The sequence below is a fragment of the Vulpes vulpes genome, chromosome 15 (assembly GCF_048418805.1).
Source record: "Vulpes vulpes isolate BD-2025 chromosome 15, VulVul3, whole genome shotgun sequence".
Lineage (NCBI taxonomy): Eukaryota > Metazoa > Chordata > Mammalia > Carnivora > Canidae > Vulpes > Vulpes vulpes.
In genome coordinates, this window is record NC_132794.1 from 15,278,593 (window position 1) to 15,300,839 (window position 22,247).

The window sequence follows — 22,247 nt, forward strand, 5'->3', positions numbered from 1 at the left end:
CTGGTAAAATTTCTTTTACCCAGGAAGAGAGATGAACCCCGTGGAGTGGTTGGGCAGGACTATTGGCTAAGCTCTCCTTGAGGGTAGCATTTGGTAGGCAGAGAAGAAGGAACCAGCGCTCTAGACCTAGAGCTTGGTGTAAGAAAGTAAGGGCACAGAGCAGGAAGGGTGAATAGGCCAATGTAGATAAAGACGATAGATGGGGAAGAATTTTCTGCAGGGGTTCTAAGGCCATGGTGAGCTAGAGCTTGCAATCCAGGCCAAGAACTTGGTGTCGTTTTCCAGCGATGTGAAGCCATAAGCAGGGACACCAGTTATAATATTAACATTGATCAAGATTCGAAGCAGTAAGTCCTGATCCCAAATAGTAGAAGCAGGAATGGAGAAAAAAAAAGAATTTGAGAGACTTTATAAAAAAGAAAGGAAAAAAGATAACAAAAGAATTTGGTCTTTGCCCTGCATCTAGCCAATTATTTAAGAAGAAAGTGGGGGGAGGGGCAGGAGATAACATCAAGAAACGTCCAAAGTTCAAACAGGCGTAGGTAAAAAATAAGATTAGTTATGCAGAAGCAGCAAGGATGTGTTTCAATAAAAGTCCAGAGGAGTCACTGTTACATCGTCATTCTATTTCTTAATGAAACATACAAAAATATAAACTTACAAAAATACAGTTTAGTGGATGAGATTCATAATTACCAAAAAAAAAAAAAAAGGCCACCCATGGGTTAATTGAAATAAGCAAAGTCCTCTAATACTTTCCATCTGAAGAATTTACAAATAAATACATAATTACTTGTTTTTTTCTGTCTCAACAGCACAGTTCACACACACACACACACACACACACGGAAATACGTTTATAGGTTACTGACTATACAAGACCTCCTTTAACTTCCCCATGGATCACATTATTAATAAGTTTTTTCAGCTCCTTTAAGAAACTTTTTTAGGACTCAGATTATGTGCAAATGTTCTGAAAACTCTCAGACCAAAAAGGAAGTCTCAAATGTATGAGGAGGAAGTTGTGTTTTTCTGATCTCCTCATAATCATCTTTTAATCTCCTTTAGTCATAAGTCTAGGTGTGATTTTTATGTTTGAAACACAACACAGCAAGGAAGTAAGAAAAGGTTTGTTAACCAAGGTCTTGCAGTAAGTACAAAGTCTGACCCTACAAACCCATACCAATCCCACCATGTTCTCCATCAATGATGTCCAACCATCATTTGGGGTGCAGAGGGTTGGGGGGGGGTGCAGTCTTCAAAGAGTCCTAAGGACTTTATAAATTTCTCAAAACATATTTCACTTGCTTTGGTTTGAAAACTAAGTAATAAATATCCATGTATCACTTCAGGAAGAGGGGAAAAAAAAGCAGAAAGTTAAAGAATCAAAACATGTTTTGATTATGTGTCACTCAACCTGATTCAGTATCTACATCCTGTGTACCGTGCTCACCTTCAGAAATACGATGGTGAGCAACACCTGACTCTACTTGCTCTTGGGGATTAAAAGCACTTAGTAGTTACCACATAGTAGGCGATGCAAATATGAATCAAAAGATCTCACTAATAAATATGTGAGCACAGACTAACCAATGCGAGGGTGGAAAGGTGCCTGAGGCTTTGAAAGTATGAAAAGGTGGGGATCGCTGGGGCAGACACTAGTAGAACTGAGTGCTTTGAAAAAGGAGGAGAATTCTGAAAGAAAAAGCTAGATGTGAGTAAAATTAGAATGCTTTAATTAATTAATTGAATTAATAGAACTCTATAATTCCCTACAGCAGAACTCGAATGGTAATGAAGCTTGCAAGACAAAAAATTTCGTCAGGCTCTTAGACGATAAAATGCAGTTAGTCAACTGATACATTTACATTATTCCAGAGATTTGTCCCAGCAGCTTCTTTACAAGACACAGGAACTCCACCACGTAAGCCTTAATCAAAATTCACCCCAAGTCAAAGTGCTCTTGGGTTTTTGGGTGCATCCACAGACACTCTGAGTGGCTCCGGGTGCTATTTTGGCATTTTTAATTTCCTGAGCTAAAAAATGTTTATTAAAAAATTAAGTTTCGGGTAGGAAGTACTCCTGCTCATCTTCTCAGTGTCCCATAAAGGAAAGCATTTTGTCTTCAGCAGTTGGGTTTGGATCTTTTCTAGAATCCAACATAGTATACACAAAAGTGGCCTAGTAACCTCTGAACTACAGAATGTCACTCGCCCCCATCCCTCCCGCTCCCCCTCACATTCGGCCCATTCCTTCCCTGCCTTCCCCAGTCCAGGACCAGTAGGCAGTACTCAGAGGTGAGAGTGTTCAGGGGGATGGTACTTACTTCCTTTCCTCAAGCAAAGCGATTTCCTTTTTGACCTCATTGTATTCTTCTGCTATTTGGCAGTGCTGTTTGAACACCTGCATGGATTCCAGGGAGTCATGACAAGGCGGCAGAGGCTTCATAAACAACAACAATAACAACCAATCAGTCCGTTTCTTCACATCAGAATACGTTATCAACAATTTCCCTAAACCAATATTCTTCAGAGAGAGATTTTTGGCATGAGGATAGCATCATCGGTCAACATTGGACAGAGTTTGGCTGATTCTACTTGACTGCAAACAGGGAGGTGGGCTGACGTTCCCCACATTCATCTCCCAGTGTCAGTCATTTGTGAGCATTCTCCAGCCTGAGGCTCAAGACATGCCTATTAGGGGCCATGCATTAGAGTAAAAATAGGGCTTCCCATAATTCTGTACTTCTCCCCAGAAACTTAAACTCTGCTTTAGAGAAGGGTAGTGATGGGGAAATATTTCAGTTGTCTGCTTTATATACCCCTTGCTTTCAGTGCCTGTAGCCCAAGAGGCATAATCTCATCTTGGAGAATGGATAGCCCTACAAGAAAACCTCTCTTTTGAGAAATGTTTCCAAACTGAAGAAATGATGCTGGGCTGGAAACAAAGCTGGCAAGGATTAACAAACCTCAAGAAAGATGAAACCCCAAGTAAAATGATGCTTAGCAAATGTGAGGCCAAAGAGAGTGTGGATTCATGTCTTTGTTTCTCTCCCATACACAAGGAGAACAAATGCCAGCAGGGCAAGCCTTTAGATCCATAACATGTTGAGAATTCTGCTCCTTTCTAGAAGTTATTTTTTAAAGAACCAGTCTTCCTTGAGTTTATAATTTTAATTTCTAGTTAGCAACACATTGAAAACATTACTTTAAGAAACACTAGCTAATAGTCTTTTAAAGAGTTTTTTTAACTACCTTATTCAATTATTTATAGAAAATGGTATACAACATATGAGAAATCCAATTCCATTGTTAGGTAGGCTCTTTGATCTAATCCTTTTCTCACTATAGTCTATATATGTAAGTATGTGTATGGCTAGGTCATATTTTCACTGATTTTATATTAGGAAATTAGGAAATAATGCATTTCTTGCTGCTTGTTCCTCTATACTCTTCTAGAACAAAGATTTCTTTGGGTGTTGTATTCATCCCACCTAGGATGTAATAGAAGTTCTATAAAATCCTATAAAGTCTGATTGGTAGATAAAACGACCCCTCTTATTTATCATGCAGCCTCTGATTAGAGGTTTTCTAAAGGAAATAAAATTCAAAAATAGATTTGCATGGAATTTGCTTTCATGTGGAACATCTCATGTCCAAATTCATGGAAAATTTAATAGTAATTGCATTATGGAACATCTTTCCCTACTGTCCCATGAACACATTCATAGCAGAAACAGCCTGTTGGAATAATTACCATCTTTCTTTATAGAAATAAATTGAAAAGTACTGCCCAGAAGGATTATAGTATAACACACCCCATGAAACAAAGCTCTTGCCAAAGGAATTCAGAACTCCTGGCTCCTGTGGTCTATGTCCTAGAAATCACCACCCCCCTCATCAATTTTCACCTGTTACCCTGGCAAATTACCAGGTATAACAGTAAAGAGAATGAAAACAATTTACTCCAGGCACCCTAGCCAAGTTGCTATTAAATCATCTGTGCCCTGTGTCCTCACTGGAAGGTCCTAAGACTTTAAGCATCTTATTTCCTGTCCTTATGAACATCACATAAATTAAATTCAGTTAATTCCATAAGTTGCCATCACCGGTAGGTCTCTGAGTCACAAAATCAGCATAGTCATCTATGTGATAGCTAAAAATTCTAGGATTCGATGCAAGAGGGTTTATGTCCTTAAGAGGGAATAAATGAACATAGCCATGTAAAGGAAGAAATATCCTTTGCAGCTAGGATCAAAAAAGGAAAACTCAAAATTACATATATAATTTTCTTAAGAAGAGAGGGGTCTCTCTCCCCACTTAGCTTGTTACCTTGCAATCCTTTTATTAAGTGGGAAGTTTTTTCATCTGTTCTTTTTTTTTTTTTGGCACTTAATTGTGGGAAATTTGAAGATATTATGTAGAGGTAGTGTGATCACGCTGCTGAGGGTATATGAGGATAGGGAGTATTTCAGGATATATTCAGTATCCTCATATGCTCTTAGCAGGATGATCATGCTACTTACACATAGCACTATTTTCAAGATTTCTCACAATTAAAAAGTAGTGCCAATTAAAAAAGGAAAAGCCAAAAATACTTAGTGTTCAGCATCTCAGGGAATAAAAGGATGCCAGGTGTCACTTCAGCCTCTAATTCCTACAAGCTCTGTCTTCACCCAACTTGGCATATAACTCGGCACCACTTCCAATTCTCCCAATTTGTATGAGAGCATTAAAAAGCAAAAGAGCAGATTTTTTTTAAGCAAGGAGGGAAGTTATATTGCATAATCCACCACAACACTATAAAATCATTTCATTAGTTGCCAGGGACCGAGGGGGAGAGGGGGAAATGAGGAGTTGTTTAATGGGTATAGAGTTTCAGTTTTGCAAGATGAAAGAGTTCTGGAGATTAGTTGTGCAATAATGTGAACAGACTTTACTGAACTGTACATTTAAAAATGATCAAGATAAAAAAATAAATAAATAAAAAAAATAAAAATGATCAAGATAGTAAAATTTATGTTATGTGTTTTCACCACAATTTTTTAAAAAGTTAACGCAAAAAAAGGGGGGGCGGAGGACTTCCATTTGAGCTTTCTGCTGCCCCAAGCCATCTTCTAAGAATTGGGCCAAGAATTCACTACCTAAATCTCACTTCATATGCACCCAAACGCTCTCTCCTTCACAAATTTCATTCTCCAGGGAATCTAAAATTTCTCACCTCTTTATATCTAGGGCCATTCACCACAAACCCTAATTGTCGCTACACAAAACAAAGTGTCCCCTGACAGCAAGATGGCACTGTCCTTAGAAGGCATTTGACATTTATGCCAGCCAAAGAAACTCATCAAAGAATTTTTTAAAATACATGTGGTTCTCATCCCAACGGGAATTCTGATGGATAAGAGTACTAAGATATGTAGGTTTATATCCCCCAAAAAAGTAGAACTGTAGGTAATGAGATGTTATTCTGTACAACATAGAACATGGTCACTGCTTTATGATACAATGTGTATGTTTGTGTGTGTGGTATCATAAGATATTCACTGAGAGTGACTCTCTTACCTTCTTATAATCCTGCAAAATAAGAGATACATATGACCAATAGCATTTATTGAATAAAATGAAAGTGTTTGCCTGAGGAAATAGATTCCTAAAATTTAAGCACAATAATCAAGTTTCCCGCGTAAAAATGGAGCTATCAAATAGGTTTATATCATGTGACATTTGAAATATTGGCACTCATGAACTAATCAGTCATGCATGGGTTAAAGATAGTGTTTAACATATGTTCACATTGAAAACTAAAAAATAATGTAAAAGCATACCAGTAGTAACCAAATGGGGGAAAAAAAACTATTAGTTTCTTGGAATAAAAAATAACACATATTTTTGCTTTAATTCTCTTTGCTTTGTGTTGACTATTCTCGCCCGAGAGGTTTTCGTAGCCATGCTTCCCTGCTGGGAATGGTCAAGTGATAAATAAACTTTGTGTTGACAGTGAATTTCTCCTCACATCAGGAGGGGAAAAAAGTTTCCTTATTTTCTCCATAATTAGGCTGTATCTTCCCACACTCTGGATACACTTCTTCCATACTCTTGCCTAAGGAATCAAATACGACATTCCAAAGACAAGGAATCCAAATGCCTAAGGAATCAAATATCACATTCCAAAGACAAGGAATCCAAATATGCTTGATTTCAAAGTGAAGAGGTAAAGGTGTTCTTCGTGTACTAGAGTACAGATTGCACAGGATCACAGAAACTCTTCAGACTCACTTGGTATCTAGCCTACCCACAAAACAGCCAGTTCTAAGAAGGTTAAATTAAGATACTCTCCTAACAGCGGCTCAACCCAACTTTGAAACACATTTTTCCAAGACCCAGATTGGGATTGGGATTGGGATGAGGTCAGAGCCCAGGAGGGAGCACTTCTTCCTCACCATCTTTCCTCATCTCCTCCCAGTCCTATCCTGCTGCTGCCTGAGGATGGAGCTGGTAAGGGCTTCAAGTTACACACCGTGTGAGTAACTCACTACTACCCCTGGTATCCTAATCGTCAGGACAGATTTAACAAGATGAAGTAAGAGAGAAACCGCAGGATTCTGTTCCAAGAATGCTGGCTTGAGCCACACCATCCCATATCCACTCTCTGCCCAGGTTTATAGCAAGCTCCTCCTGAAACGGACTCCAGTCCTCTGGAAAGCGCCCCGTGGGAAAGAATCCAGCCAAAAGCATCTCTCTGCAAGGGGCAAAGCCAACTTAAGTGCTTCCGTTTTCTACTTGGCTTCCTCAAATACTACTGGCCCCATCCACTTCAAAAAATGGAAGAATTTAATTTTCCTCTCCCAGCTTCCCACACAGAAGATTATATTTAGGAAGATAAATATTCCACAGTTGCTGAGCAGACTTTTTATTTATTCCTTGAATCTCAGCATTATCTTTATTTGGGGAGGGGGAGAGGGGATGGATGTATCTGGTCTAAATTTATGTCGTATTTCAATGTCCCCAAATTAACAGGCATAATTTGTTAAAACTAAATGTAAAAAACACAGTCAGGACTAATTGCAATATTTGAAAACTCTATCATCTTAGAATTTAAAACACTTTTGAAAATATTTTAAGAATTGGCATTTCTATAGTATCTACATGATGGCCAAAGTCAACACTAGTCATTGTACTGCATATCTTCTATAACATTGAAATGACGGATATTTAAGTCATCTTTGTTAATGTAAGCAATATTAAAGGGAGAGATTACTCAAGAGTGTCTCAAACTTTTCCAACAAGGGTGTCTTGTTGGATGGCTACTGGTTTTCTCAAAAAAAAAAAAAAAATTAAAGGTAGCACTGTGAAGCTCCAAGGTATCTATGTATATTTTCCATGTGGTCACAGCAGCCAATGAATGATAAGATACTTTTCAGCATGCATATGAGGGAGAAAATGCAGACATTTTCAATGTTTTCTATGGGATTATTTCCTAATTGCATCTTCAGATGGATTCCAGTGTAGCAGAATCCTGGAATGCTAAGACTTTTCTATTTTCTATCATTTTCCTTTCCAAGACATCAAGCAATACACTGATGTAAGACCTGAAAGAAATTTCTGGAGAGACTGCTTGGATAACAAGATTCTATGGCACACAACTGAAGCTAAGAAACTGTTTATTTGTGGAGGTGACATCAGTTGCTGGACTTACTAGACTCTGTCTGAGAAAAGACAAGTTCAATGTGTACCACAAAGACACCTGTCACTATCTTGTCAGATCAGAGGGGAGGACTTTAGGATTAAGCGATTGCTCAATTTGGCTTAAAAAAAAAAAAAAAGTCATATTGTTTTCCAAGTACCTTAGCTTAATGAAAAAAAAGGGAGCATCAGAACCTCTGTCCTAACTTAGATATCCAAAGAGATGCTTCTCTTATCATTTTACACATATAAAGATAAATGACTGATTCTTAAGTGCTTCAGTCAAAAAAATGATTTCACTAGAGAAGGAAATTAACATTAAGTGAGCAATTATTTTGCCAAGCAGTGTGCTAGATCTACTCATTAGCACATTTAATTCCCACAACAATGTAAGATCAATATTATTGTCTCCATTTTGCAGTTCAGAAAAGTGAGGTTGAAAGAAAGTAAATAATATGCCCCAAATCATGAAACTGGTAGGTATGAAGCTGAGATCTAAATTCAGGCCAATCTAATGCCAATGTCCATGCTCCAGCCATTGTAATTCCCATTAAAAAGTTTGTTACAATTTACTCATTAACATGTTCCCTGCCTGATTATAGAAGCATATTCTTCGCTGCAATGCAATTAAGACCAGATTACAGTTTAGCTTTGGATCATCCATAGGTCAAACGACAATCTCCAAAACATAACAACATGGTTAAATTTTAAGACAAATGTGGTACTGACTCAGATCATCCTTCAGAGCAAGGGGGCTTGACCTCGTTTTCAAATGGAAGGAAGCCGAAGCCTAAAGACAAATAGTGATTTTTCAAATCATTCTTAGAAGCGGACATAAAGCTGAGCTTCCTTTCTTTGGACTGCGTGTGCTAAACCAGCTCTACCCAAATACTTCCTCTAATAGGCAGAGAGAATTTAGAAACCAAGTTCTAGGAAAGGAATCTGCATAAAATAGAATCAACCTACCCACTGCCCCTGGGCTGAGACCTAAGGCCCACAAATGAACGTTATAAAGAGATGCTCATTTTAACACCTACCTTACCCCCAAAGTCTCTTGCCCAACATTTTGCATTAATAGAGACATCAAGAGAAATGTTTGTCATGGCTATTCTTGCCCAGGGCTTTTTTTGGCTTCTGTGAAAATAGAAGCACCATGAATTACATGCTCAAACATGTCCACATTCTTGGCAAAGCAACAGAAAAATCTAGGGGGTCAAATTGGTGGTAGAGTATCTACCAAATAGATATTTTATAGCTCCATTTTATAAACAACACAGGAATGTGTAATGGATATCAGAAAGTCACAACAGATTTTACAAGGTTGTTCTATTACCACATTATGGCAACCCTGCAAACCAGAAATAAAACGCCTCTACCTATCAGAGTAATTTAAGCAGTCCATAGGTTTCACAAAAGCTATATGGGAGAAAAAGCTACAAAGATTCAGATCCTGAGATCTAGTAGGAAATAGCAAATTTATTTAGACCAAAATATGACCTCAGGTTTCTCATCTCTAAAGTGGAGACATAATAGTTTGCTTACACAACTACGGCAAGGCTCAAATGAGATTATTTGCAGGGAAGTGTCACTTGCCTAGCGATTCTCAATGTGCATGGTGGGATTTAAATCTGAGGCTATGCAGAGAGTAGGGCTGGCAATAATCACCTGGCATCATTTATTTTTCATTTGGCAAGTTTTTAAGGCTCCTGTAGAGATAATCAAGAGTCAGTTTATCCTCAAGCAAACAGTGACAACCAAAAGGCACTTCATGTGCCTTTGTAACCTAACTTTTATTCTTCTGTAGAGGATTATGATGGTCGGTAAAATTCCAAGAGCCATTACTATGTGATGAAAGCACATGACACTGACTGTGAAGATGGCCTGCTCCACAGAATGGATTGTTTCTTTCTTACATAAAGCATTTTCATTGCTTTCAATAAAGAGACTTCCTGCTGCAGAATGGTTTAAATTTATATGCTTACGCTAAGCATAGAAAGAAGAGTCTGCTTTTAGATGTAATATTCTGTATTAGCTTTTCCTTCTCAATTCCCACTGTTTCATTTTTTAGTCATTCATGCCCTGGAGTATAGAATAAAGGCAGTAAGCTACAGCCCCAGACAGAGGCGATCCTAACCAAATGGCTTGACAACTGGCAAATGTTTATCACAAATTCAATAATATCCTTCACCAAACAAACAAGCACTTACTTAAATGATTTTAGGTGTGAAGCTGGAAATGTTCCCTCCATTCATGAAGACATAAAGCAATATCATATTCTAAGGGTAAGAGCTGGGGGGATCAAAGCCCATGAGCCAGAAAGCAGCCTCTCAACTGCTTATCTTGTTAAGAATCAATGAAGATGAAATAGCCTCCTGGATTAAAATAATTATATAAACTTAATTTGTAATATATGTCAAAGGGAATTAACACCATAAAATCCAAATGGGTCTTGGGATGCTTTAACAGAAAAATTGTCTGGAGAATTGCCAGGGGTGCTATGCAGCCTGTGAAGAACGATCCATGAGCCAGGGAAGGAAGGCCACTAATGTTCCCAAAGGAAAAAAAAAATTGCCAATACAAAAGAGTAGAATTAATGATCCATAGTTTGATGGAGGAACCAGAACCTGAATATACTTTTACTGTTTTATTTCCAAAACATGTATGTATACTCCTTATTTTCACCTAACTCCCATGACGATAAAATAGCTTTGAGGTGACAGTAAAATAAAGGAGAGAAAAAAAAGAAACTAGGACTGGGAGAGAAATCTAGTTTTTATCTTATAATCCCAACTATACCACCAGCAGCACATACACAATCCTTCTATGAGGACAGAATATAAGTGAGGAAAGTTGTATGTGTCATGGAGCATGCCAGACTGAAAAGCAGATGGAGCGGAGTCGTCATCCATGGTGAAAAAGGGTGATTTGGGGGTTATGGTTATATATCAGGAACTGGGTTGAAGACCCTGCATGGGGGCAAGAGAAGGAGGAGATAAGATGGCTGATAACTGAAGAGGAAATTTTAGAGGAGAGCAGAGCAGAGCTGTCCTTCGACAGCTGTGTGGTGATCAGTATAACCCTCCCACCTGCTGGCCAATCTTTAGTAAATCTCTGCATAACTGATCCGGTTCTGTTGAGTGAGCTGTGACAATGCCAAGAACTGTGGCAGAGGTAAGAATGAGGACTCCTAGTCAAGAAGCCTAGTCACACCTGAGTCATACAGGGTTGATTTTTTTAGAGTCCACTCCAGGACTATTACACTAGTTCTTCAGATCTGACCTGACTACTTCCAGGTTTTTAACTCAGCGCACTGGGTACTGAGATAAGAACTGGAATCAACCAAAAAGAACATTGTGTTGGGTTGCACAAGGGCTCATTCTTGGTTCTTCCCACCTCTGTTGAGAGCCGTTCAGGACCAGAGGTCCCAAATGTGAATGACTTCTGAATACCAGTCACACTGGCAAATGGGAAAAGCTGGTGGGTGTAAGACAATGGGAGAACATCAGGCCTGACAGGAAGTAGGGGTTACAAACCCCTCCTAAAAGCTTTCAAAATCAATACCTAGAGAAAAAAAAAAAAGTAGTGACTATGTAAGTGTCTGTATGCAGGATTCAAGACCCCTGTTAGATTTTTCTAAATGCGACTGCAGATTGAATGCATCTGACCCAACTCAGATGGGGGTCTGGAGTGGATCAAACCAGACAGCATTCAGGATGTTTAACTTAAAATAATTATATTATATTAAAAATTGTCAAAAAAAAAAAACACAAAAAACAAAAAACAAAAAAAAAAAAACAAATAAAATAAAATAAAATAAAATAAAATAAAATAAAATAAAATAAAATAAATAAAATAAATAAAAATAAAAATTGTCAGAAAACTGGGGAGGGGTTGGGATGAGGGAGAGGAAGAAAGATTATTCTGAAGCCTGCTCCGCCACACACCCCCTACCCACAACTAGTCACTACCGCACAGTTTACCAATAAATCACTAATTCAAAATGGGCCACCAGTGCAATGTCACAGAGACATTTCCAGTGAAGGAGGGCAGGGACCAGCTCTGTTCCAGGCTCCAGAACTCCTTAAAGGTAGGAGCTTGCTTATACTATAACTTATTGATATTCTGGTGCTATAGCCAGATACTCATACAGGGATGTTACATGTGAGTGGCATGACTTTGGAGCTCTAGACATGCAAGCCTTGATGACTTGAAATGTCCCCACTCTGTCTCCTAGTCAGTCTTTTCTCAGTGAGGCCTCTTGTGCATTCCCTATATCTTGTGAAACTAAGGAGGACAAAAGGAAAGACTCTGGATAGATCCTTACCTGTAGCTGCTGGTCTAATTCTGGAAAGGCCAGAGGAATGGCATCTTCAGGAGGTGTATCATCTAAAAGGTGAAAATAAAAGGATTCTTCACTACAGAGTTCTTTTTCTCTTGGGAGGTGTCCTGCCCTCACCATCTTTGGACTGACACAATTAAATCATCAGTATACACTCTTCAATTATTCCCATCACTTCAGGTGGGGACACAGAGAACACAGAAGGTGATCTTGTTCATTTCCAGTACAAACAGAAGCTTGGAGAGCATAGTTGGCCTGCCCCAAATTTTGCAAATAAATACCAGAATCCTCAACTGTTGAGTCTGGTAGCTCTACAATTAAGAAGTATTGCTTGTCTTTCAATATTCTCGTGGAAGCCAGAACCAGATTCCCTGGTATGCAGGAAAGTGCTTTAACAAGGCGCTAATGGGGTGACCAGAACAACCTCAATGGAACAGAAGAATGTGTTAGTGAAAAGTAGAAGTTCAACTCTGAGTGACTCTAACGGTGGCAAAGCTTTAATGCTCTCACCACAAACCACCACCGCCACGCAGTCACCTAGAGCCTCATTCCGGGTGACAGTGGGTAACAGGCAGCAACCCAATCAGAGCGGTTCTTCCCCACACGCCAGGCAGCAGTCCCCACCTGAGGCCTTGATGTGGGAAAGCCCGAGTGACGAGAGTCATGGCCATTCTGTCCTCAACCGCCTTCAGCTGACTGGCAATAGGCAGGTGTTTCTGGATCAAAAGATATTCTCAGAAGCATCGGAGGAAACCTGAGAGGAGCTTGACCTAAAATATTCAAATCACCCCCCAAATGTCTTGGAGAACATTCGGTGACCCCGCCTTGCTACTAGAGGACAGCCCCTTGTTGGCAGAACCTTGTATGTCCAGGCTCTGCAGGGCCATTCATTTCCCAACCCCTCTAGGCCAACAGCACCTACCCCAGGATACATGACTACTGGGAACAAGGCAAAGGACTAGCTAAAGAATGGTTTAAAACCCAAATCTGTTTTAAACTGTAGCAAAGAGGAGCACCTGGGTTGCTCAGTGGTGGAGCATGATCCCAGGGTCCAGGATCGCGTCCTGGATGGACTCCCCGCAGGGAGCCTATTTCTCCCTCTGCCTCTGCCTCTGTCTCTGCCTCTCTCTCTCCGTGTCTCTCATGAATAAATAAATAAAATCTTTAAAAATAAAATAAACTGTAGCAAAGAAAGGCAAGTTCACGGCTTTTATGTCCTCACCATCATAACCAAATCTGTTCATAAAAATGTTCTGTTCTATTTGAACAAGAGCAAGTGATATGGGCCATACCCAATGATAGCACAGTCCAGAATTAACCACATCACCCAAAAAGCAGGATCCCGGCTTCTGAGGCATTACAATTCTTTGAAGGCATCAAAGATAATTACCAGAAAGATAATCCAGACAAGGACAATATTGGCCACTGCCAAACACCTCTAAGGGTCACAGCAGTTAATAGCCTCTGGTATATTTTAGTCAAGGCCAATGTAATAATACTCCCACTTAAAAGTGGCTTTGTGACAATGATAACGCATCACCAAATTCGAATCCACTTGTTCCTGTACTTCTGCCAGACAACAGATGCCTACAGGTTCACTAACACTACTCAGCTTCACAGAGTAAGTGGAAATGGGGAAATCTTCCCAAGACCCTTGCTGCGGCCTGGAGGGCTGAATCAAGAGGACACAAGGAGATCAGATTCCCAAGCCCTCTGAGTGCTCTCTTCCTACTCAGAATAACTTCCGCCAGACACTGTGGGTCTTTAAATCCACCTCTTCATCTGCAAAGAGTTGGACAAAAGACAGAAATATTCACTTGTTGCTACTGACCCTTTACAGGGAGCCTTTCATTATGAAACTCGCGGTTTGTAAAACTGATTTTGGTCTAGGGCGCATTTAAATTTCTTTCAATAAAATATCAGTAACCCAGACCCCATGATTATGTCACTTCATTGAGTTCATGGCCAGAATAATTTGGCACGGGTAAATGGGAACACATTATACTTTGGCATCCCAACCCTAATAATCATAGATGAACAAGCACTCGTTAGAAGGAGAAACCACTTCTGTAAAGTACCAGAACAGATAGTGCCTTCTAGAATTCTAAAAGACAGCCAGGAATGGAGCTCAAGGCTTCCTGGGATTTAATCCACTTTTGCCTGTCAAGTCATCAAGTCACACTCCTTCCTGCTTAATTACAAAAAAAAAAAAAAAAAAAAGGAAGAAGAAGAAGAAAGTTATCCAATTACTTTACCACAATAAATAGCCAATACCAGTATGACCCGGAATTCATAAAGTGCAATATAGAAATCTATGTCATTATCCATAGTCAAACCTTGGCACTTATAGGTAGGTATGCTGGTAATTTTGCAGGTAAGGTTTAAGATTGGATTTCTTGTGTTAAAAAAAAAAAAAAAAAAAAAAAAGCTCCTAACTAACTGACATAGAAACATGTAATGGATGTTGTAACGACAAGCAAAATAAAGATAAGACTTTCACGAAAGAATGGTTACGTTGGATTAATCCAAGCGGGAAATGGCAGCGGAAATAAGAAAACCAAAGACAGATGTCAGGAGACTACTGAGTCTGAAAGCCAGTCCTGCATTTCACTGCCTGATGCCATCTGGTTCAGCTGGCATCCCTGCCAGCCAGAAATTTCAGGGCTTACGAAGCTGCTTACAAAGCTGCCCTGAGTTGATGTGCGGTGTGTTTACTTTTAAACAGTGGCTGCCTTCTTTGACTGGTTTTAAAAATAGGCAAGTATTCTAAAAGCAGAATGATGAATCACAGGATTGGGCCAAAAGGAAAGAAGGAAAATGATTCAGGCAGACTAGTAGCACAGCTGTTCCGCCAACATTTGGCCAAATCGTTGTAAAACATTTTGACAGTGACATTGGATCGGAGTTCCTGGGAGCAGTTAAGTTTGTTTTGACAATTCAGAAGCACAAAGTGGACTGTACAGTAGCTATGCAAGAGACCCTCTCTCTGGCAAATTCAGCTTTTATTTTTAAGGAGAGCAGTTACTAGATATGCTTGTAATATGACAAAATCAGAATGCAAGTACGTTTTTATAAAAACATATTTATTTACCAAATAGTTATTGAATGCCTATGATGTGCAAGGCAGGAACTGAGGCTCTTGCAAAATTGGCAAATGACTTTATCATGTTTTTTTAATGTAGTATTATTTAAAAAAAAATAATTCATCCGCTTCATTTTCAAAATGCCACTGTGGGCTTTAATGGACCAAGTAAAATGTATCCTAAGGAATTTTTAAGGAAAGAATTTAAAGGGTGTTTTTGTTTTTTGTGTTTTTTTGGATAAGCAGATGTTCACTGCCTGTTTTGCAAAACACAACACGACTAAGTCAATGGTACTTAAGATAGAACTTTCTTATTGGTATCCCAACCATTATGACATGCCATAGTACATTTTATGATGGGCTCGTCTCAGCATCTTTGGAGCAGCTGCCAAATTGCTCTTGTGGTTGTTCTGTTGCATATTTCCTTAAATTGTTGTCTCCGTGAATCAGATAAGTGGGACCCACTGGGTGTGTAATCCAAAATCTTCACTGTTCTTAAGCAATGAGAGCTATGTGGTCGGAGTCTTCTAAGAATGCTTGCAGCTGGAAGGGGCTGAGCCATCTTCTGGTCCAGGACTCAGTGTAAAGCCAAGGACACGGGTCCCAACAAAGGAAAGGAGGCTCATAAGACTAAAGGGATGTTTCCCAGCCCAGGGCTCTTCACTATACTACTCTGCTCCTCTTCACTTTCTGACCCATGGGCTCCCAGATTTTGTATTTCATAAGACAGTGAAATTCTCCTCAAAACACTGGGAACCATGCCTTAGAGTGTCTGACTTTATATTCAGCTAGTGAAGATGACTCAAAACAACTATCATGTATCATTAGTATCTCTTGATGACAGAGAACACTTTAGTCCCCAAATCTCAAGACAAACATAATCAGAAAAGAGTCCATTATAATGGATTCATTTCGCTTTAGAGACAAAAGCAAACACACATCAAGAAAACCTCACTGCTGTGCCCTTATTTCTTTTGTTTTATATCAGAGAAGTGAAAACTTCATCAAAGCCACACCAGGTCTGCAAAGCCTGGACTTTGGAATCAGTTCTCTCCCCCTCCCACTGTGGTCTCCAAGCCAGGCATAACTGGGGGCAAATCCTTGGTAGGCAGAGTTTAGGTTTCCACACAGAGAAGCCCTCAGGACACACTCAGAGGACATTCCCAGGCCCCACCCCACTCTCCAACCAGAAACTCAAGAGGCAGCCCTGCCCAGAATCCATTCCATTTGACTGCATTTTCTGCAGTCAGAGCATGGGCATGTGTCCACACAGTCACACAGAGTCCTCCCCCGCAGGGGACCCTGCTCCTGGTCGAATGCTCTAGCTAGAGTACTTGAAATTCTTGGACAAGTAGCCCTGTAGTTCTTGTACTGTGCCTTCACAAATTACGCAGCTATCCTGCCTGCTGATGTTCTGGAGATCATCCTTCGGGGCACCAGGGACCAATTCACACTTAGGAGGCAGATAGGATGGGGCAATGGCTACCGTGCCAAGCCTCATGCAAAAATTTTCCTGGAACTGTTTGCCTGTGAAGGCTCCTAACCACTAAGGATAGTGGGTCAGTCAATATCTGTAGGGCTCAGGTCAGCCACTTTTTAATATGGACAATCAACATAATCTCTTTGAGACTTGGTTTCTGCTCTCTTGTCTCAAAAATGTGTTATTTGTAAAAGAATGCACATGTCCATTCATTTCACCCAAAGCCTGGCACCTAGGAAATAATCAGTAATAATAATGGATGCTTAATATAACTGAGATTATTTTGCATTCCTTTTCTGCACAAACCCAGCCAAAGGAGTAATGGGGAGCAAGTCACCTGTGTGTGAATGTGTGCATATGAGATTAGGTGAATGATGGGGGTGGGGGGGTTGAAGGTATTATTCCTCATCTGATAATACAGACAGTAGGTAGGGTGAGAATCACTGCTTCTGATTGCTTAGTTCCCTTCATTCTGGTTAAGAGAGATTTCCCTGGTACAACCACAACCTCAGGTCTCGTGGAGGTTTTTTCTCTTCCTTAATTTTTTTTAAGATTTTATTTATTTATTGGACAGAATGAGAGAACACTAGCAGAGGGAATAGCAGAGAGAAAGGGAGAGGCAGACGTCCCGCTGAGCAGGGAGCCCAATGTGGGGCTCGATCCCGGGACCCTGGGATCATGACCTGAGCTGAAGGCAGACACTTCACTGACTGAGCCACCCAGGCCCCCCTTCTCTTCATTTAAATCTGAATTTAAGAAGGGTTTCCCTTTTACCTCCCTATCAAAGCAAACACTTTCTATATGAAATATTGTAAAAAAAAAAAATTATTTTTTAACTTATGCAGGAAAGGTCTTTGAGTACTTTCATTTTAAATCTATATCAAGGGACGCCTGGGTGGCTCAGCGCTGAGGCGCCTGCCTTTGGCCCAGGGCGTGATCCCGCGATCCTGGGATCAAGTCCTACATCAGGCTTCCTGCATAGAGCCTGCTTCTCTCTCTGCCTGTGTCTCTACCTCTGTGTGTGTGTGTGTGTGTGTGTGTGTATGTCTTTCATGAATAAATAAATAAAATCTTTAAAAAAATAAATCTAAATCAAGATTCATATTTTATTTTTAGAAATAAGTGATACGAGGCTGCCAACTCACATTACTAATATATCAAAAAAACTTCTTTAAAAAGCCTGTATACCTTGGTTCTTGTTAGACCATCATATTGTTTGGAGTCACATCAAAAGCTTTTTGAAACTTTGCCTTCTGCTGGCTAAACATTGGACATGTGAACTTTTAATACACATTGGATTTTCAGGGCCCATAAAATTAAAAGTATAGATATGGATACAGATCCAGGCAGCAATTTAGTATGACACCTAGCAGATTGCCAGTTCTTTGTAATCAATAGTAATCATCATGTCGCCTCAGCCAGTACCTACAAACAAGATCATTCATCAAACAGACTGAATGATATTTCTTCACACAGAGAGATCTGACTCCGTTAAAAGACAGGTTTTATGTTTCTTAGAAATATTCATCTAGCCACTATTATTGTAGCTATCAGCTTGTGAATCCTATCAATTTATTCTTTTGTAAGAATATTTTTACTTATTTAGCTTGTAACATATTTGTCCAGAAACAGTTGCTTCAAAAAGAGCCAGCTGGAGGTATATTTATTCCTCAGCACATCACCAAATAAAACTTACCGCTACTTTCCCTCTTTCCTGCCCTATGAAAACACATCAGAACTAACCTTTCTCCACCATTTCTCCTGACTGTTGAGGAAGCTCTTTGCTGTCAGAAACAATCATGCTCCCCTCTCATGACATAGCCCCTACCTTCAAATGGGTGATCAAGCAAAACCAGCCCCCAAGGGCCTGGCTTTGAATCCATTCGTACTTATTATTAACTGCTTGATCTGAGGCAAGTTGCTTAACCTCCCTCAGCCAATGGTCAACATCTGTAAAATGGGTATAATGACATCTTCCTACAGAGTTGTTGCCAGTCTAAATTAATGAAATGATACAAGTAAAAGCATCTAGGTACTCAACAAACAGTGACTTCCCTTCCAGTCTTTGTGGCCCTAAGCAATAGATACCAACCAATAGATCCAGCTGTATCTCAAAGAACCTTCATCTGATACCAGAATGACAAACTCAAAGTGGTTACAGATACTGTATTGTTGATTTTATAGTATGTGATGTTTATGTTTCTACTATGTTCTCAATTCAGTGCTTTGTAAAAATATAGGCAACCCCTCCACTCTCCACTCCCACCAGACCTCTAAGGGATTTTGATCATTTATTACCACAGGGTGCTAAGACAGCTTTGGAGGTAGGGTCAGAATTAGGAAAGGTGACCTGAAAAAGCTCAAAAAGTTCCCCTAGACCGTATTCTCCCAAAGGCCATCCTCACCCCTGACTAGCTGGCAAAATTCTAGGGGGAACTTTAACCGTTGACTTCCTATCAATTCCGCGGTAGGTATGCAAAAAAAGAAACCCACCCAGAGAGATTTTTTAAAAAGTAAATCTCTAAATAAATAAATAAATAAATAAATAAATAAATAAATAAATCTCAGTACTCATTCATTTAATGCTTAGTGTGAAAGAGGTTTTTCAGAGTCTTTCTAGAGAACAAGGATTGAGAGCATGGAGCAAAGAGAAGACAGGAAACATAAGGGCCCTGAAGAGGGAGAGGGAAATAATACCCAAAGGTACCAAGGGTAGAAAAAGCTGAAGGAAAGCAACAATGACAAGAGACACTTCACCCGCATCACAACTGGTTTTGCTGAAAACCAGTTTTGCATGTGCAGACTAGACGTTCACACAATGCCCAGTGAAATTAGACTCAAAGGGTGCTATCTCAGTTGCTCCACATGATTCCCACCACCATACAAACACCCTGATAGGTGAGGAGAATAATATTACTTAAAAGAGATACCAACAGAACAGGTCTTGGGTTTTTTTTTTTTTTCAACTAAATGTCATATGGTTAATCCATGCCCAGATATGAAAAAAATCTAATAGCCTGAAAGAATTTTTTAAAAAGAAAATGTTGAAAGCTACTGATACTAGTATCTTTGACTCTTTCTAAAAAAAAAAAAAAGGAAAAACTTAACAACAACAACAAAAGAACCCCAAAGCCAAGATCTAAATTCACAGTTGAGTGTAGCAGATTTTATAGCTTGACTGAAATAAAGAAACCACTCAAGTAATGAACATGAAATCCTCATGGCAGTCCAACCCTAAATTCTCTCCAACTGGAGAAGAGCCATTGATTCTCTAATAACCCAAGAGATGGGATTCATGTTTCTCTTCTGCATATTTTCTATTGGGAAAACTAACTCCATGAAAGTCCCAATTTAGAAAGTTAACTCTTTGGAATTCCTAGTTTAGAAGTAATGTCAATCATACCATTAGTTTATTAAAAATAGTCATTGCTGCCTCCAGGAATTGTGGTTAGCTAAATGTCACTTAATGACAGATTTTGATGATAGGCTGGAAGTGGTGATTGTATTTTAAAGGGTTTTTTTTCCCCCTAAAAATTTGCTCCCTGTATTTAAGCTCCTGGAGGTCCATAGTCCATTTGGAATCTTGTGGCACATTCTGCTATCAATAAGCTCCCCATCCAGGGCCAGGAGGTCACCAAGTCCTTTCAGCCCCTCCTTCATAATGTACTCTGAATTCAGTCATCCCATACCATCATCTGATCCAGGCACTGCGTACTTTGTCTCTGTACCATTACTCAAAGCCTCTTCCATTCTCCCATCTCTACATATTCCAGACTGTTCCACCTATCAAACATTTACCATTTTCATCCTATCACTCACTCCCTTGCTCAAGAACTTTTGACACTCGATTATTCCTGATCAAATCCAAACTCTGTTGTTGAACTTTTAGGATTATATTGTTAACTCTAGTCTATGGCTAGAATATGAGCAGATATTCAAGGTCAAGCTTAAAGCAGGGCTCTCTTCCACCATTCAGACTTCTGCTCCAGTTGACAAGAATTCTACTATTTCTTGAATATATCATGCTCTTCCTGACTCTTAGTTTTTGCTCAGCCTTTCTGTTTGGAAGGAAAAGGAAGAATTGTTAGTTGTATGGCCCCATTCTTTGCACCTGCAACCCAGATATGGCACCTTTCCTACAATCCCTTTCAATACTATCCCTGTCTTCAAGAGCAGGTTGTCCATCACATCTCCCAAGAAGCCGTTCCCATCTGCTTGAGGGACCCAGATTTCTCCCCAAATCCCTTTGCCTTATGAAACCCATAGGATGGATCATGCCATATTTTGCATTTGCAAATTTTACCCAGCTTTGGAGTGCTAAAGCATAGAAACTAAATTCAGCTAATTGATAAGAGGAGAGGCAGGGAATCCTAAAATCTACCAATTAGATAACTAGTCTCTAAATAATCTCAGATCAGTTATAATATAAATATAATATAAATTCTACTTTGATATTAAGTAGATGTGAAAGATGTAGGTGGGACATAAAACTGCTTATGTGGTTTATAGTTTCCTTAATACTCCAGCATCAATTATCACGGATAATTGATATCCATGATATCCAGGGACTTGTTGAGTACTTAATTTGTGTCAAGCACTATGCTAAATGCTTTACCTATGTAGTATTCTTCAATCCTTACAACCACTATGTGAATTATCACTATTTATGTCTTGTAGGAAACTGAAGTTTAGCAAAATTAAGTGACTTACCCAAGATCATACAAATAGTGATGGAATGGATCTGGAAACCACATCTTGAGGACTCCAAAGCCCTAACTCCTTAACCTCTACACCAAATCATCTCAGAAAAAAAAAAGCCTAAAGAAACAAGCCCTGTATTAGGTTCATAAGAAATAAATTAATTAATAGGCAAAGATGTGTCTTTTTTCATAGACTCTGCTTACCTCTCAACAATAAATCCGTAAGTGTAGATTTACTTCCCAAAATTCCATGTTAGTTTCCCCATTTGCTATGGAAATCTAGGATGTTTGCCTTTGTTTTCCCCCCTAAATGTGTGGTCTAGAATGCACTGGAATTCAAAAGGCATGCATAGTGTGCATGATGGCAAGTGTTGCTCCGTGTGACACTCAACAGGCTCCTTATTCAAGAATTCACAGGGAGTGTCTCCAAATATCTGCAAAGCATCTTCCTACACACTCACAACTTCATGTACGTGCAAAAATATGGATTGTTGGACCTCCATCTGTACCTATTGCATCAGAATATACAGGAGTAGTGCCCTGGAACACATATTTTTGATGAGTGCTCTCAGGTGATTATTTTAAGAAAGGTTGAAAAACACAGAAACCCCTCCTGCCTTGATTCTTTAGTTCAATGCCTTTTTAGAGATATAAGGACACACATGGGAATTTTTTTTTTAATTTTAGCAGTTTCTTTAGAAATCTTCCCAAGCATCTGTTTGTGGAATTAGAGAGTAGGAATTACATGAAATAAATGACAACCGTTTTTTTGAAACTACCATATCAAAAAGCCATGAATTTCAAAAAAAATGGGCATTTTTAGGACATTTGTAAGATTGAAACAAATCAATCTAAACTGCCTGATAAAAAACATGCAACAGGGCAGCCCGGGTGGCTCAGCAGTTTGGCACTGCCTCCAGCCTGGGGTGTGATCCAGTCCCGCATCAGACTTCCTGCATGG

At 39.5% G+C, this 22,247-nt stretch overlaps 1 protein-coding gene across 2 annotated transcripts in view; it reads right to left on the reverse strand.

Annotated features, from left to right (window-relative positions):
• The window catches only part of MAP3K7CL (MAP3K7 C-terminal like), a 36,255-nt gene that overhangs the window by 9,241 nt on the left and 4,767 nt on the right, over positions 1-22,247 (reverse strand). For both annotated transcript variants that reach the window (XM_025985437.2, XM_025985438.2), the window contains 2 exons: positions 12,010-12,071; positions 2,327-2,442 (listed from right to left, as the gene is read on the reverse strand). In XM_025985437.2, coding sequence (XP_025841222.1) covers positions 2,327-2,442; positions 12,010-12,071 — 178 coding nt within the window. The remainder of the gene's footprint in view (positions 1-2,326; positions 2,443-12,009; positions 12,072-22,247) is intronic.